General features: G+C 46.7%; 2 protein-coding genes and 10 non-coding genes across 12 annotated transcripts in view; 1 reads left to right on the forward strand and 11 right to left on the reverse strand.

Annotated features, from left to right (window-relative positions):
* The window catches only part of LOC135824439 (guanine nucleotide-binding protein G(o) subunit alpha-like), an 18,599-nt gene extending 10,214 nt beyond the window's left edge, over nt 1–8,385 (forward strand). Inside the window, exons 6-11 of the mRNA XM_065337178.1 lie at nt 2,611–2,739; nt 3,211–3,259; nt 4,459–4,539; nt 5,156–5,227; nt 6,719–6,806; nt 7,367–8,385. Coding sequence (XP_065193250.1) covers nt 2,611–2,739; nt 3,211–3,259; nt 4,459–4,539; nt 5,156–5,227; nt 6,719–6,806; nt 7,367–7,563 — 616 coding nt within the window. The 3' untranslated portion in view covers nt 7,564–8,385. The remainder of the gene's footprint in view (nt 1–2,610; nt 2,740–3,210; nt 3,260–4,458; nt 4,540–5,155; nt 5,228–6,718; nt 6,807–7,366) is intronic.
* Trnac-aca (transfer RNA cysteine (anticodon ACA)) lies at nt 1,312–1,649 on the reverse strand. The gene is made up of 2 exons: nt 1,613–1,649; nt 1,312–1,356 (listed from the first exon to the last, which is right to left on the reverse strand). It is a non-coding gene; the product is annotated as a tRNA-Cys (tRNA).
* On the reverse strand, nt 1,744–1,825 carry Trnas-aga (transfer RNA serine (anticodon AGA)). Its single transcript has one exon. It is a non-coding gene; the product is annotated as a tRNA-Ser (tRNA).
* Nucleotides 1,929–2,010, reverse strand: Trnas-aga (transfer RNA serine (anticodon AGA)). Its single transcript has one exon. It is a non-coding gene; the product is annotated as a tRNA-Ser (tRNA).
* Trnas-aga (transfer RNA serine (anticodon AGA)) lies at nt 2,105–2,186 on the reverse strand. Its single transcript has one exon. It is a non-coding gene; the product is annotated as a tRNA-Ser (tRNA).
* On the reverse strand, nt 2,281–2,362 carry Trnas-aga (transfer RNA serine (anticodon AGA)). Its single transcript has one exon. It is a non-coding gene; the product is annotated as a tRNA-Ser (tRNA).
* LOC135824438 (tubulin-specific chaperone D-like) overlaps nt 8,284–17,377 on the reverse strand; it is an 83,266-nt gene continuing 74,172 nt past the window's right edge. Inside the window, exons 38-40 of the mRNA XM_065337177.1 lie at nt 10,871–11,095; nt 9,147–9,213; nt 8,284–8,863 (exon numbers count right to left, since the gene is read on the reverse strand). Of these exons, the coding sequence (XP_065193249.1) occupies nt 8,838–8,863; nt 9,147–9,213; nt 10,871–11,095 (318 nt within the window). The 3' untranslated portion in view covers nt 8,284–8,837. The remainder of the gene's footprint in view (nt 8,864–9,146; nt 9,214–10,870; nt 11,096–17,377) is intronic.
* On the reverse strand, nt 11,556–11,637 carry Trnas-aga (transfer RNA serine (anticodon AGA)). The gene has a single exon. It is a non-coding gene; the product is annotated as a tRNA-Ser (tRNA).
* Nucleotides 16,403–16,484, reverse strand: Trnas-aga (transfer RNA serine (anticodon AGA)). Its single transcript has one exon. It is a non-coding gene; the product is annotated as a tRNA-Ser (tRNA).
* On the reverse strand, nt 16,578–16,659 carry Trnas-aga (transfer RNA serine (anticodon AGA)). The gene has a single exon. It is a non-coding gene; the product is annotated as a tRNA-Ser (tRNA).
* On the reverse strand, nt 16,753–16,834 carry Trnas-aga (transfer RNA serine (anticodon AGA)). Its single transcript has one exon. It is a non-coding gene; the product is annotated as a tRNA-Ser (tRNA).
* Nucleotides 16,929–17,010, reverse strand: Trnas-aga (transfer RNA serine (anticodon AGA)). The gene has a single exon. It is a non-coding gene; the product is annotated as a tRNA-Ser (tRNA).

Raw genomic sequence — 17,377 nt, forward strand, 5'->3', positions numbered from 1 at the left:
CAAGCTTATCGACGGTTAGGCTGCCGACCTGACTCAGTGGACAAATGATCCCTGGCTTCACCAGACGCCAGATGTCGGACACCATGTCCTTTGCCGCGACGTCCATCTCCAAAAAGAACTCCATCTTCGTCGTGAAAAGGCTTGAAATATTCAATATTCAACCGAGATTCGCGGTCTCACCCTTTCTCAGATCGAATCATTTTTTGTTGTAGCAGTTGCAGGGCAGATCCCTGCCACTACTTCAACAGAAGATGGCTCCAAAGCATACCTGGAACAAGCCATATCGAGGTTGCAAGCCACCCCTCTCAGCACTTTTTTTGAAGAAATTCGAAATTTCAATGGTGGAAGATATACTATGAAGAGAATTTCAAAAAGTATAGTTCGCGGAGCGATCGCTCAACCTACGTCATTCAAACTTTGCAGGATGGTTCAGACGTACATGCTAGGCATGGAACCACTGAAGATGATATCATAGCTGACACACAGAGTCACACACACAGCAGATTCGTGTGCACAGATACTAAATTAGTGGACGTCGTCATCTTCTTCCCGCTGATCTCAAATGTACGATGACGTGCTATTTCGCCTGACGCTCGTGGGTCAGCGGAAAAAAATCTCCGCCAGCAACAACCCAACTCTGCACTATTGCCAGAGACAAACTGCTGGTACAAATTCATTACGCATTTCTCCTTAAAATGTGCTTATGGAGCAGCGTTAGGGGCATAATGTTGAGGAGGCGTTACTCGGACCTTTTCTTCCTTTGTTATCGGGTCAACTTGGCACATTATCCCACTGTCAATGTCCTTGGCTTAGTCACAGTACTATGCAGAACGTACCAGTACATGAAACAAATACGAGTGTATGCAGAGGCTCAGACACGATACGGTCGCTACGGTATTGACCGTACCACTCTTTGCCCCAAGTACCCCGTGAATCAATAAAATGTGCTGACTTGGCCCGGGCTCGGAATTTCCAAAAATGTTGGCTCAGCCTCTCCTCCCTCATGCGTAAATCGTACTACAGGTGACTGACCGTACCACACTAAATTACCTTCCAACGCCCCTAAGTCATGGAGAATGCTCAGTACTGTCCTGTTGGATGGCTGCCAGGTCTGCGGACTAAGCGGCAGACCCTCGTAGCCAGTCAAGATACGGAATTCGTATGAAGAGCAAATTGCATTCACAGCTTGGACAAAATCATTAAACATTGCACCCCCCCCCCCCCCATGTCCCACACTGCCAAGAAGGAGAAGTGCAGGCAAAAAGGAAAGCAAAAAAAGTAAATTGACCAACAACAAAAAAACTATTCAATCGCAGTGAACAGGATTCGAACCTGTGAGGGCAGAGCCCAATTGATTTCTACAGTCCATTTCAAAACTATAGACGCATACCTAGGCAAAAACCGTTATGCCAGCATCTATACCACATAAAATCTGTGATCACTTTGTGCATAATTTTTTCCAAATTGGGCGTCTGTTATCCAATCGTTTAGAAACTATAATGAGAGTAATTGTGGAGCGGACCTGAGCAATATTCCGACAACTATTCTCAAAAAGTTCCGGCCAAATTTGAAATATTTCAAAAAACCCACGCGTCTATAGTTTTGAAATGGACTGTAGTCAATCGCCTTAACCACTCGGCCACCACTGCTTGCTTGTTGTACAACAAGCACCTCAACGAAATACGGGAAGAGTGTATGCAAAACAGGTCAAAATGGGAAAAATGACAAAAAGAGAAATTTAATCGCAGTGAACAGGATTCGAACCTGTGCGGGCAGAGCCCAATTGATTTCTAGTCAATCGCCTTAACCACTCGGCCACCACTGCTTGCTTGTTTCACAACAAGCACCTCAACGAAATATGGGAAGAGTGTATGCAAAACCGGTCAAAATGGGAAAAATGACAAAAATGACAAAAGGAGAAATTCAATCGCAGTGAACAGGATTCGAACCTGTGCGGGCAGAGCCCAATTGATTTCTAGTCAATCGCCTTAACCACTCGGCCACCACTGCTCGCTTGTTTTACAACAAGCACCTCAACGAAATATGCGGAGAGTGTATGCAAAACCGGTCCAAATGGGAAAAAGGACAAAAAGAGAAATTCAATCGCAGTGAACAGGATTCGAACCTGTGCGGGCAGAGCCCAATTGATTTCTAGTCAATCGCCTTAACCACTCGGCCACCACTGCTTGCTTGTTTTACAACAAGCACCTCAACGAAATATGGGAAGAGTGTACGCAAAACCGGTCAAAATGGGAAAAAGTACAAAAAGAGAAATTCAATCGCAGTGAACAGGATTCGAACCTGTGCGGGCAGAGCCCAATTGATTTCTAGTCAATCGCCTTAACCACTCGGCCACCACTGCTTGCACAATCTAGAACAACCGTGATACTCTGCAATCTGGCTTGGAAAATTTATTTTTCATTGCTACCAGATTCGGCCTCATTTTCTCTGTGCTGTGCTGATGAGTCCACAAAGGACGAAACAGTTCTGTCCGCAGACTGAGTACTCTGCATTGAGTAATACGCCATTGCACCTTCAATTTCACTTCACTCACCTCACCCCTACTATTTTGTGTATGGTCACTCCCGGCTGCTCACTGTCACACAACAGCTACTTTAGTCAAATGCAGCGGATACTTCGCGATGACTACCGGCCAAACTTAGAGGACGTGCTTCGGGCCCGAGTGCGGACGACGGGAATATCCGACACGGAGTTCATCGCAAAGGGTGTACTATTCAAGTGAGTGCTACCACTGATACAGCCTACCCTTTCTTTTCATAATAGTATACCCTTGCTGTGTCTGCTGCTGCTGATGTGGCTGCTGGTGATGGTGGTGATGCTGAGATTGAGCTGCAGTATTCTGATGATCTACACCCCACATAGATAGTATGAGAAGAATGAAAATGCTGCTAGCCCGGCCTGGTTAAAAAAACCGGTAGAACTGCTTTCTTGTTTAGATGGCTTGTTTGTGTTCGGTTTAGCATGTAACTTCGAACTTTGCTGATACGACCTAACGTGGGCAAACGGCTAGCTGCGCCAGGATTGCGTAAAGCTGCTTGTACCTGATCTTTTTCCCTTGCTGAGAGTGTTTAAATGGTTTCCCTGGCAAAGGAAAGACGGCTACATCAGACACTACGGTATCCGACATTTAATATGAGCGTACATGTGTACTGACTGGTTTGTGTCTGTGCCTGGCATGCATTTCTGCAGGATCATCGACGTCGGAGGCCAGCGCTCTGAAAGACGGAAGTGGATACAGGTTAGGGAGGATTCCAGACCCATCATCATGTACCTCAATCGTATAGACGGTACAATAATTGTAGTTTCACATATCTATCGCATTACCATACGGGATAGCAATGCTGGTTCCAACTCCACCCTTGCATCTATGGGTCACATCATTATGTCGACCATGTTGGTTCTGCTGTCCACATGCCATGAGTCACTTTCTCCATGGATTTAGTCACATGACCAAGATGTGAACACCACTCTACCGTGCATAATACTAACACCGGGAAGGAATCACAAACTGATTACAAACACCGTCTCGGCAACATTGCTTGTGAGCAGTTTGCAATTCCTTCCCAGGAACGGAAGTACATCATGTACTGTTGTGAGCATTGAAATCGTTGCGAAGTCGAGCGGCCACGGGGCGCTGGCCTCGCAGCCGCGAACACTGCTGGTCCATTTTTAACAGTGCATGCGTGAACTACTACAGTGCATGGACGCTCAAAAAGCAATGAGGGCGCTGTACCCTGTCCACGACAGTGCATGCGTGAACTACTACAGTGCATGTACACTCAAAAAGCAGTAAGGGAGCTGTACCCTGTCCACGACAGTGCATGCACAGTGGAGTGGTGTTTTCATCAGTTTGTCGTGTGACTAAACTTGTGTAGAAAATGATCATGTCATGTGGACAGTGGAGTGAGTGGAACCAATATGGCCGACATCATGTGACCCATAAAGTGGTGTTATCATCAGTTTGTCGTGTGACTAATCTTGTGTGGAATGTGACCATGTCATGTGGACAGTGGAGTGAGTGGAACCAACATGGCCGACATCATGTGACCCATAAAGTGGTGTTATCATCAGTTTGTCATGTGACTAAACTTGTGCAGAAAGTGATCATTGCATGTGGACAGTGGAACCAACATGGCCGACGTCATGTCTGGTCATGTGATAGGTGTGTGAGCCACTCTCTACCATTGTGCTATGCAATGGGTGGTTTGAGGAGCTCATTAGTAGAGTCATTACACATCGCTGTCACACTTCCATACCAGCACTAGTCATGGCGAACTCTTTTAACATTAGCAAACGATATACAGGTACTACAGTCCGTTGTTTGATCTACTCTGCATTTCTACTAGCAAAATTAATAAAATGAAAGTGCTGTGTCCGCGCTGTTCCTGTGCTTGCGTGCAATGTGCGTGTATGTGTGTTCATGTGCTGTGTTGGCAGTGTTTTGAAGATGTGAAGACGGTGATGTTTGTGTGTGCCATCAGTGGCTATGACACACACCTGTACGAGGATGAAACACAGGTTAGTAAAACAGAATTATACTTGAAGTAAGACTTTATATCTCCTGGTGTGCACATCTTAGCTGAGCGGTGTTGCTGCTGTGTTGCTATGTTCCTGCTGAATACAGTCGACTCCACTTATAATGACTTCGCGCATAGCGAGTTTTGTGATATAGCGAACCATTGTCCATGTCCCAGCTTGAACCCATCGTGTAAGTTCATCATTTTCTGTTATAACGAACTTCGGCTGAAAAAGAACTAATTCTCCTGCACAATGGTCACGGTTCGTTATATCAGGAGTCGACTGTAGTAGTAATTCGTGATTAAATCTACACAGGTCCTGCTGTACCTTAAAAGTGCCACGAGAGCGAGAACGCTCCACCTTGGGAGCGCTCCGCCTTAATTTCCACAGCCAGGGAAAGGAAAATCATGTGGTAGAGTGCAACGAATAAGGCACGGTGTGAGAACCTTAGTGTGTACTAAGGTCACACTTACGAGGTAGCATGTTCTTGTGTGGAGCCAGTTTCTGGATATCCATCTGCGGGTCTAAAATGCATGACTGAGTGCGTCTCTAATTACTGTACTAGTCTTGATGCCGGCTTGTTTGCGTGTCTTTCCTTCTTTGTGTGTGTGCGTAGAATCGTCTCAAAGAGAGCCTGGATCTATTCAAGGCAATCAGCAACAATCGATTCTTCCTCGACTCGTCAATGGTGAGAGAGCGTAATGCGTCACAGTACTTTGTGTCCTATGCCAAAGCACAGTTGCACGCGGTGAAAAGCGTCCCTGTGTCCCTGGTCCCTGTGTCCCTGGTCCCTGTGTCCCTGTGTCCCTGGTCCCTGGTCCAGTACTGAACACATCACTGTATGTGTACATGTTAACGCGTCCAGCCGCGTTCCTAACACTTCTAGGGCGTCGAGTGCTAGTCGAGGGCGCCAAATATGCAATCTGGGTCGGATTTCACCGAGTGCACCTGTTCTATTTGAACGTCCGTGAAGCAATATGGCCGGAGCGTGATGTCAAACCTCCAGTACAGCAGGACCTGCGTGTAGCGGCCGGCCGAATAATTGTCTGCACACAGAACAGCAGTTTTTCTTGACAGGCGGTCTTTCAGTACAGGTTCATGCATGCAAGGCAACATACTAGTAGGTAGCTAGCTCATGAAAAGACAGTTGTGTGGCGTTTTCACAACCTGGCAGTATTGGACTATTTTATCATGCTTCAAACATTTTGATAGTGTTAACGAAGGAATTTGTAACATGCAAGACAATGGGGCACAAGTTACGCGATAGAGTTCACCGACTAAACTGTCCACTATTTTCCATGCTTCAATTCACTATTTCCTTGGCCCGCCATTCTGAGTTCTACTTCAAGTAAATGAGCTTGTTTTTCAAAATTCTAACGAGAGAGCCTGGAAGCTCAGGGCCCTACGCTATGCTTTTTTGCCTTGATGACCTAGACAAAAAAAGCATAGGGATGTTATAAATTCTTATAAGTTTCTACTTTTTGTTTTTAGACATAACCTGGGATTCGAACCCGCACTATCGCCCTGCATGCATCCCCCGAGACACTTCGAATTCATACGGTACTAATTCTTCCAAGTTGCTTCACGTTATGATCCTGTATTTGAAAGCCCTATTTGAACGTGCATTTGAAAGCCCTATTTGAACGTGCATTGTGGCCAGCCGTCTTTGATTGTACGGTACAGTACGGGACTGGTACGGGACAGGTACGGTCGAGGGTAATACGACACCGTCTACCGCCTTGATGACGGCAAAAAAAGAAAAGGGATGTTATAAATTTGTCAATTCTCCTATTTTTTCAGGCATTACCTGGGATTCGAATCCGCACTATCGCCCTACATGTACATGCATTCCCCCATACACATCGCATTCCCCCATACACATCGCATTCATACTCATTCTTCCAAGTTGTTTCTTCACGTTATGATCTTGCGTTTGAAAGCCCTATTTGAATATTGCGGCCTGCTGTATGTGGCCAGCTGTGTTTGATGGTACGGTACGGGACAGATACGGGATAGCGCCAGGCGTGACACAAACACACAAACACCAAATTAAAGCTGTGTGCACTCTGGCTAGCGCCAGACGTTACTGAAGTAACGTCTTCTGCATAGCTACGGGAATAATGGTTTGTGTCTCCTGGTGTCTTGTCCCCTGCTCTTCTCTTTCTTCTCACTCTCCTAGGTATTATTTCTGAACAAGATGGATTTGTTCCGACATAAGATCATGAACACCCAGAATCAGCTGAAGAGGTTCTTCCCGGACTACGAAGGTTAGAGGCTGTGTGTTAACAAAAGAATTTTTAACCCAGGTCGAGTTGACTCCCGGGCTGAAAGTCTGTCTGGTGCGAAAAAGTAGGTATTTTCGTTACATGAAGAGAGTAGTTGATCAGGATCGATTACTGCTATGCTGACAAAAGTCCATTCAAGAATTCTGTAAGGTCACCTGTGACTACTTTTGGTGGAACATTTGCCTGTGCAGCACAGCCATTCCGGATAACCAATCGTCCGGAGCGTCGATTCTCTACGGTAACTCCTTTTAATGTGCATTAAAGTTTTTTGCTTCCGGAAGCAGAATCCCTGCAATTCGGTGTAGATGTATCACTGACGGGAGCAGAACAGGTTTGATTCAATTTGAAAGTCGAAATGTTTGTGTCCCGATTTGAACTTCCACGGCACACTGCCGCACCAATTCCTTGGCTACACAAAATAGAAATAAAACTTCTCCAGAAACTTCAAATACTCTCAAAATCTTCCCCCAAGAGGGCATCTTCAGGGATAAGAATTTTGTGTCCTGTATTTGTGTCCGTTTGTTCTATTGTGTGGTGTACAGGGCCGGCATTCAACGTCGAGGAAGCCGCCAAGTACATCCAGAACGAGTTCTTCAAGCGCAAGCCGTACCCGTCACAGATTGTGCACATGCATTACACCATGGCAACGGACACGGCCAAGATGAAGGTAACCCTGGACGACGTGCTGGAAAACATTGTACGCGAGACGCTTAACCGCATCAGCACCAATCTACTGTGACCATGGCAACAACCTACGACGATAACGACGCCATGGAAACGCGACTTGAGTATTCAAACACGAAATGAGTGGAGCCAGCCGATCGACTGCAGCAGACAAACGGAGATGGCTTGGCATGATGGGAAATGCACTCCAAGTCAGTGCTTCGCAAATCGCAGGCTGCCAACAGCAGGAGGCGATGGCAGGTGGTCGGTCAAAGAAATTCTATGGCCGCCGACAGCTGTAACTCAGCATCGCAGCTACAACTAAGCTACCACACCACCTTGACGAAGAGAGGAGAGGAGTGTGATCTCCTTCTCTCCAGATGATGTACATGAATATATAGTGTGCGGCGGAGTGAGACCAACAGTGTATGTAATATAGACGCCTGTACATTGCAGCCACGTGTAAATAGCCGCGCCCGCGACCGACGATGCCAGAATTGCCAAAGGTGATTCATGGCGGCCAGAAGCAACTGACTGGCAAACCAACGATATATTCTGTCTTTGCCTAAATTGAAGTGCCAGAAAAACTATTTTAATATATTCAATTTACTCTCCATGTCTGGACAATTGCCCCATACCCCTGGGACAATCACCCATGCCCGTTGAATAGTATCGCTATCAAATTTATGTGTATATGCTGATCAAATGTAGAACAATATTTCCTGTTACCATGCCTACTACAGCTTGCTGCATGCCGTTCTTCCAACACTCGCTGCCACCCCCAATGGAACTGGACTTATCTTGAAGATTTCGTTTCGGCTGATAATACAAACGTTGCAGGCTTTGTTGCGCGGTCCACCATGAATCTGGAAAATGTCAATAATCCTAAACAAAACTACTCCACGCTCCATGTGTGTGTGCAGCACGATAGCGCAGAAGCGAAATGATCATGCAAAGTAACAAGCAAAAAAATAACCAAAAAAGATGGAGGCACAGAGACCATCTCGAGATATGGCTTCGTCGTGTATGAATGAATGTTGTACTGTAGCATGATTTTTGTGATAGGAGGATGAATTTATTTTTCATGATATGAGAGATTTCATGGGATTTCATGGCATGCACACTACAGTTTCAATCTTGAATTTAAATGAACCTCACACCCACATACACACAGGGCGGTGAACTTTCTCAAGACCCACATGAGGATGAGGAAAAGGAGGAGGAGGAGAATGGAAAGGAGGGAGAGGAAGAGGCTGAAGAAGAAGAGAACCCAACATGGCAAGAGGCACAGACATGTGGCAGAAGCGGTGGCCCACCATGGAGACGTGTGACGAGGGATTCTTCTCGCTCTCAATATCCTGCACTGTTGACGAGATCTGCAGTGGGAAAGCGGAGAAGCACACGAGTAACGTGACGACGTTGTGTGAACTAGCAGCCAGGGATGTAATGAATACATGTATTTCAAAACATCCCGGCATCCCCGGAATGCAACAGACCTCATTCGACCTAGCGACAGTGCAAAATTTAAATATTTGAATACGAAATCTCAAATACACACACGCGCACACACAAGCACACGCACACCCACCCACCCACACACACGCACGCACATGCGCACACGCGCACGCACGCACACACGCACACACAAGCAGACCTTACCCTGGTATGTACCAGCCTTGGTTTTGTGAGCGGCGGTCTTTGCTGCTGCAGATTGTGCGCCAGACTTCTGCAAGGCAAACACCATTTTCGAACACAACACAAGGATATTCTAGAATAGACGCCACTGAAAGTATGCCAATTTACTCACCTTCAAATAACATGCACTTTCGCTCGTATCTCTACCAAACATTCACCGATTTTACAAACTAACCACCGTTGGAAAGGTATTACCAAGACAACGAGATTAGCACCACACTCAAGCCAGCTACCTGCACAGCCTCTGCTCTGCGTGGCCGATACTGCTGGCCAAAACAGCAGCCGTGCGCGAACAGCTTCAGCAAAGTTCAAACAGCCGCCATTCCATTCTCCTTCATCACATCGACTTCAAACAAACTGCAACAGAAAGCTCATTTCAAGCGCAAAATGTTGGTGTGCAGCATGCTTGAGTATGATGTACCATTCCGGGGAAATCCCCTGCCAAGTGCAGCGTGAAATTTTGAAATTTGATCTGAGTGCATTTTTCAGTTTGCCTCCGACTTCGAGTCTTACCACGGCGACATCGTAACTCCTAGAGACTTCAGATAACTCCGACGTGATAGCCAAGGTTCGTATTGAAACGTAAATGCTTTGTTTATGAAAATCGGTGAAGGAACACCGGAGATATAATTATTTTAGTGTCACTGTATACCAAACGATCGAATTCGATCGCTGGGGTCTCAAAGGGTTAAGGAGCTATTGTGCTCCAGAAATTTGGTTCAGTGGGACCAAAACACTAGGCAATGAGTGCATTTACTTCTTTGAAGTCTGCACCTAATACACAAAAGAAATCAGCGCCGTTCGATTTACACTTGGAGTGACCATCGCTCGATTCCTCACAGCTCAATTCACACAAAAACTTGACACATAGAGAAAGTCATGGTGGCTCAGCTACACTACTGCTCGATGAAATCCAGTCGAGTTTCTCAAGTACGCCATGCCGGGCGTTGCGCAGCCCTAGACCTGTGAACACTGCGAAAAGGTGCATGGCGCCAACTTGACTCTAGCAACTAGATTTCATTGAGCAGCACTTTACATAGAGATTTCATTGAGCAGCACAGTACATAGAGATTTCATTGAGCAGCACAGTACATAGAGATTTCATTGAGCAGCACTTTACATAGAGATTTCATTGAGCAGCACTTTACATAGAGATTTCATTGAGCAGCACAGTACATAGAGATTTCTACATGAACACATAAGAATGGACTACAGTTGTGTACGGTGCCGAAGAAAGGAGCACCTAAGAACGGCCAGGCTAGAGTTTCACCAAGCACACCATACCATACACGATGACTCAACTACTGTGCATAGACTACTGTCTGTAATACATGAAAACAAGAAACGGCCTAGGTGTAGGCTAGAAGGTTGACCCCCCCCCCCCCCCCTAGGTCTAGAGGTCTATACTTTTGAAACGCACTCTAAACCCTCAAGTTCTCCATCACCAGACGGTACTATACAGTAAAACCTGTGACTAACGACCACCCCTTGCCCTTGGGGCCAGAGAAAGTGGTCTTTAGTGGCAGGTGGTCCTTAGTTAGAGGTTTACACCGCACAACCATATATGAATGTGAGACCGTCGGTGCCTGGCAAAGTGGTCTGTAGTACCAGGCTGGTCGCTAGTCACGGTGATCTGTAGTACCAGGTTTTACTGTACTTCACAGGTCATCATCATTGTTCTGCCTTACCGCTGCCGTTGGTGCTAGCGCTTTGGGCACGGGTATCTCGAGCACGTTGCAAATCCGATTGCGTGCCTCGCGCACCTCCGCCAGCGCTGCATCGTCCCACGCTGTCGTGGAGAGTATTGTCATGGGGTCGTCTTCACCGCCCGCGTCCTCGTCACCCGTTGGCAGGACAATGTCAGCGTAGGACACCAAAGCGACCACGAAGTAATCGGCCGTCACCGCGCGTACCTGGTGACAACAAGAAGAAGAAGAACAACAATGACGATGACAACGATGACAGCAGCAGTAATAGTAGTAGCAACACTACCGTGAAGTACCGTTGACCCCCCCCCCCCCACGCCATGTCGCTTCCCAGCTGGGTTTTCAGCGGGGGGGGGCAGGAATTAGATCAAGGCTGTCAAGTGCAGTACGATGTACAACAACGTAGAGGATCAGACTCGATGGGCTGGATTGTGCACATTTTCATCCTGCACTGACACGTATTGCGTACAGCAGGGCATGCGTCGGTTCAACATCATATTTCGTTGTATACGCTGAAGTCGCTTTACAGGTAGAAAATTGACGGGGGGGGGGGGGCGATTAGAGAGGGGGCGGATCAACGCTACTTTGCGGTAGTACCCTTGGCCCTCAAACCAAAAAACATAGGATTGGAAGAGGAAGAAAAGAGCAAAAAATAAAGTACACACCTCGCAGTGAACAGGATTCGAACCTGTGCGGGCAGAGCCCAATTGATTTCTAGTCAATCGCCTTAACCACTCGGCCACCACTGCTTCGATGTTTTACAACAAGCACCTCAAGGAAATATGGGAAGAGTGTATGCTGGTGATGTAACGAACCATGAATGGCACCTATGCATAATTTTCCCGCGGTTTTTTGTGCGGGGCAACTTCACGACCTCGACACTGTACTTGCACCACGCAGCGCAGCATGCAGTCTCATGCATGCACGCGTGGAAACTCTGATGATCGTAGAGCCCTACCACGTACCTGCTTCGCGTTTGCTGAGGCTGAAGTACAATGTACAATTTTTTTTCCTTTGTGTTGGTGAAGAATCAAACTCAAAGCAAGACATTTATTTCCTTCTTGGAAGGCAAGGGTTGTCACAGTTTGCTGTTGTGTATAAGTAGCAAGTTAGTTAGAGATCAGTAAGCAGCTGACACAATCATGCCAAGCAACGCTCATTGTATCGTCCCTGGCTGCTCAAATCGTAAAAGCAGCTGCAAGTTTGGTTTGTTTGAGTCTGATGATGCGAACTCGCAAGGACGAAAAGTGTTTGTGAAGCGTCGTCTATGTGGATCAGACCTGGCTCGTGTTGGCTGCGGAGGAACAGCAGAGGTCTGTAAAGCTGTATCTTTTCATCGTTTGCCTAAAGATTCGGATCGACGCCGGCATATCAGGGCCGAGTGGCTTGCCAAAATACCAAGAGTCAACACTCCTCTTTCTGGAAACTCGTATGTCTGTGGGGTGCACTTGTATCACCATCCCTAACAATGCCATCGGGACTGGCACCAAACCAGCATTCATCAGCATGCACAAATAAGCCACATGCAACAACATCTATCAGCTTGCCAGACTTGGCTTGGTGGGCTACGTAGGCACATCGTGCCTCTTCTTCATGATCAATCCCCCATCTGGTTGCAGGAGTGGTGAACGCCGGCCGATCAATGATAGTTTTTATGAGGGATGACGGGTCAGTCTGAGGTCGTCGATGAGCTACAGTATGGGCAATGGAAGCTGTAATACGCTTCTTTCGTTCATTCCTCCAAAGTTCACTTGTTGTTTGGGATGCAGTGGCTTCTTGCAGGGCATTGGCTTCTTCACAAGTAAGTATGACATTGGACTCGTACCACAGCATCTGCTTGTCCTCAGTTAGCCACTCGCAGTCAGATGGCACAGGTGTCACATCACCTGATCTGCTGTGCTCAACCTGCCACTTGTCCTTCTGTTCCCCTGCCCTAGCCAGTCTCTCCTTTTTCTGCGCTTGGGCTCTGTGCAACCTGTCCTCCTTCTGCTTAGCAGCAAATCCTGAGCTACCAGCAACAAGAGGCAATGCTAGGTGGATGGAGTTGGAGTGAATGGTTGAGTTGGCGTATTCCTCCACACGCCGGGCAAAGTCCATCCGCTTTGCAACAGCACGAGGGTCAAGTACTTCTGCAGCAGAATGCTTACGTTTCTTTGGCGCAGATTTGTCAGTGGTACTGCCACCTCTACGCCACTCCATGTCTTGAACCAGCATGGGCTCACTCTTTTTACCTGCACCTGCAGGAGGCTGGTTCCACTTTTGCAGCATGTCCGTGCACGTCGGAGCGTCACTAAACCCAAGCAGAGTGAACTCGGACAAGCCATACATCAGTGCAGCTATATGCTTGCAACTGGCAGTAACACCCTTGCCAGCAGGACAAGTGCACTGAGCACCAACAACACTGGTGGCAGATCCTGAGTCACACTGAGCAACGAGCCGAAGTTTGTAGTCAGCTTTGGTCTTCATTTCAGGCTGACAGCGGGCACGGTAGTACACACGGCTGTTGGCCTTCATCAGTTCGATTTTCTGGACATAACCTGCTCGATACAGACGAATTGACTTGCTATCAGTGGCAGCAAGCGCTTTGAAATTCTTGGCAGGTCCATCGCTGGTTATAGTGTCCACGAAATAAGAAACCATAGTTTGCATGGAGAACGACAGGGAGAGTAGCCTTCCACTCGCAGATTTAATCGGCTGCCACCCAGTAACAGGAAAATCCAGAGGGTCGTGGGGAATAACAGCAAGCGCTGCAGCTGGCGGAGGTGGCCCTTCCTTGCCATCACCGTCGCCTTCAGAGAAATGCTGAGCAAGTCTGTAAACGACACGAGCAGATAAATAACAAACTCAGATTCACAAATAATTTCAAAAAAATAAGATTTTGTTGTGGGAAGAAAACAACTCACCTCGCAACTAGATCGGCTTTCTTTCCCGACTTCTTGAGACCATACTCTCCACACTTCACCTTCAGAAGGTTCAAGGTGAGCTGGGAAAAATCCTGACTGACTGCCATCTTCCTGTCAACTAATATCGAAACTGTCTTCCACTGCAACGACTGAAAACAAAGGAGAGCCTCGCGTCGAGCAAGTTGCCCCGCACAAAGGTGCGAAGTCGCGATGGCGACCTGGCCGCCATGTTTTATGCATAGGTGCCATTATACGAACGAATAATCTAGCGAATACCACTCAAGAAAACGAACGATTATTCTATTATTCCACAAAAAGTGTACATGTAGTGAACAAACAACACAAAGCGCTCAGACTCGAGTCAGAGTGGAGTCTACCAAGGCCTACCACACATAGTCTAGTCGTTGTCTGCAACACAGTACAAAGTGTATGCTTTCTAGTCGAGAGATCTAGAGACGTGCACGCACGCACGGTATGCAGCGCACGGACTTCACCCGCCCGCGGATATTCGAATTTTCGAACCTTCGACTTAGATTTTATCCAATCGATTATTCGTGGAGGTCCAAGAGATCGAGGAAATTCGAATAATCGATTATTCGATTTTTCGTTACATCAAGAGTGTGCAAGTCCACATCTCTCCTGTACAGTCTGCAGATACCTCGGCCCACGGCGGAATTTTTGTTGACGTCAACTTTTTTACAGAGCATGTGCATTTTGCCGCAGAGCAGTGTGAGAGCACGTGCTGGGCACCGACCTTGTAATGTAAAGCCCGGCCAATTGCCAAGTGCACGAGGCAAAACTTCCCAAAAGACAGGCAGCGGGTGCGTCATAGAAAAAATTACGTCAACAAAAATTCCCAACCCATCCGCGAGTTAGTTGCACACTTTTGTTTATCTACTTACACATCACTATAGTCTGTTTCAAAAAGATTTACAATCAGGTTTGGGTCTTAACCCTTTGTGGACGGACTGTACGAGTTTCGATCTAATAAGATCTAATAAGATCGAAACTTCGTAACTTCGTAACTCCATCGTTTCTTGAGCAAATTCCACAATCGAAGGGTCTACGTGGTAGCGGGAACTCCAAGCTGTCCAATGCAACAATCGCTGAAGAGTTACAATGTCGGACGCCAGAGATATCGCACGCCGTATTCTTACCTCGGCAAATTCAAATTTTTGATCGATCATTTCGCCATTTTGGGGGAAATCCCTTTTCGTGTGCTCTTTGAGCGACTGAGCACATGATAATGACGTAGCCGGCTGAAGTTTGAATCGTCTCAAACAGATTTGAGCGTTCTGCGATGAAGGAGAGTGGAATGGCGTTGATGGGACGAATTTGCTTGGATATCAGGCTTGGAGACGACTTTGCTGTGTTACCGCGCCTGATTTGTGGCGGCCGGATAATGGAGATTGGTACCCTGACGTAGCTCTCGCCAAGAGTTTTCCAATGAGCCCTTGATTGTGAAAATCAAGTGAAGGACACCAAAGTTATGACATGGAAAAGTTGAAAATTGTACTGACATTTTGTAATTCTGGTGCATACTGTGCTAGTAATCCGTCCATAAAGGGTTAAAAAGTATGAAGATAAGGGAAATTTGGACAACAAAGTACATAGAATGGCTTGTTAGGACACGGCAAATTGTTCAGTGAAGGTTTCAGAACAATTGGACCAGCCGTTAAGGAGTTAATTTCGGCCAGGTTTCCGGCCTTTTCCCATGGTTTACAATTTGTCCAGGAAGCCAGTATCGATTTTTTTAATCAAAACCCACGATTTATCCTTTCCTTTTTGGCCTTGTGGTTATCAGGTTATGAATGCTGTCTGCTGACCATGAAGTTGTGAGTTCAAATCCCAAACTATCCTCAAGTCAAACTTTTTTTTCATTGTTTTGGTGATCAAGCTGGTACAAGACAAAGAAGATGGCTGCACCAAACGACTTGTTGTTGAAGCTCGCGCTTCCTGCCGAACTGACTGACACTTGACTGGCTCACGCCATGTGAACACACCCACAACACTGCAATGGTGTGAGTGAATATGGAAGTCATCGCGCTGTAGCTTTTTGAGATTTATTTTAGTTTCAAGATCGCCAATTTATTTGAATTTAGCAGTCAACGCCGTCTTCTATCAGGGCTCACAAGCGTCTGCTTTTCTCAAAATGTCGTCGAAGTCACATGGATAGCTTTGCCAAGCCATGGCCTTGGGAATGAGTCCGTGTCGATGTCGTTTTCGTCACACGGTGAGTAAATTGCATCGCAGCTCAAAGAAAATATTTTGGTCACAAAACGAATTGGGACACATGCCGCTCGTCAACATTTACAACACTTTCGTTTCGACATGTCCTCTCTGACTCCATTATCGATACGAGGAAGAACTCGTTACTCGTTACAACTCGATACATGACTGTATCAACGTGAGTGAGTTGTCATTTTTCCTGCTTCCGCGCGGAATATTTCTTCGAGTTCACAGTGAGTTTTTCCAGGCAGCGCTCGAGTGCTCATACGGTAAGACGCCAAACTCCGCGGGCGATCGCCAGGATTGCAAATCTTTTTGAAACGGACTGTAGTGTATGCAAAACCGGTCAAAATGGGAAAAGGTACAAAAAGAGAAATTCAATCGCAGTGAACAGGATTCGAACCTGTGCGGGCAGAGCCCAATTGATTTCTAGTCAATCGCCTTAACCACTCGGCCACCACTGCTTGCTTGTTTTACAACAAGCACCTCAACGAAATATGGGAAGAATGTATGCAAAACCGGTCAAAATGGGAAAAGGACAAAAAGAGAAATTCAATCGCAGTGAACAGGATTCGAACCTGTGCGGGCAGAGCCCAATTGATTTCTAGTCAATCGCCTTAACCACTCGGCCACCACTGCTTGCTTGTTTTACAACAAGCACCTCAACGAAATATGGGAAGAGTGTATGCAAAACCGGTCAAAATGGGAAAAGGACAAAAAGAGAAATTCAATCGCAGTGAACAGGATTCGAACCTGTGCGGGCAGAGCCCAATTGATTTCTAGTCAATCGCCTTAACCACTCGGCCACCACTGCTTGCTTGTTTTACAACAAGCACCTCAACGAAATATGGGAAGAGTGTATGCAAAACCGGTCAAAATGGGAAAAAGTACAAAAAGAGAAATTCAATCGCAGTGAACAGGATTCAAACCTGTGCGGGTAGAGCCCAATTGATTTCTAGTCAATCGCCTTAACCACTCGGCCACCACTGCTTGCTTGTTTTACAACAAGCACCTCAACGAAATATGGGAAGAGTGTATGCAAAACCGGTCAAAATGGGAAAAGGACAAAAAGAGAAATTCAATCGCAGTGAACAGGATTCGAACCTGTGCGGGCAGAGCCCAATTGATTTCTAGTCAATCGCCTTAATAGGGGATTCACACACACGGGTAAAACCACGGTTATGGGAAAGTTGTTATGGAAACTATGGTACTGGGGGAAAGGAAGAACCTTTCGGGAAAAAAATGGCAAAGCCGTGGCCGTGGGCCTCAGGGCGTTTGTCAAGGGAAAAATCTCATGGCTATAAGACGCGCATGCGTAGATCTTGTCTTTGGCGAGAACTCTGAACCCTAGTTGTAC

Source organism: Sycon ciliatum, chromosome 9, assembly GCF_964019385.1.
Source record: "Sycon ciliatum chromosome 9, ocSycCili1.1, whole genome shotgun sequence".
NCBI lineage: Eukaryota > Metazoa > Porifera > Calcarea > Leucosolenida > Sycettidae > Sycon > Sycon ciliatum.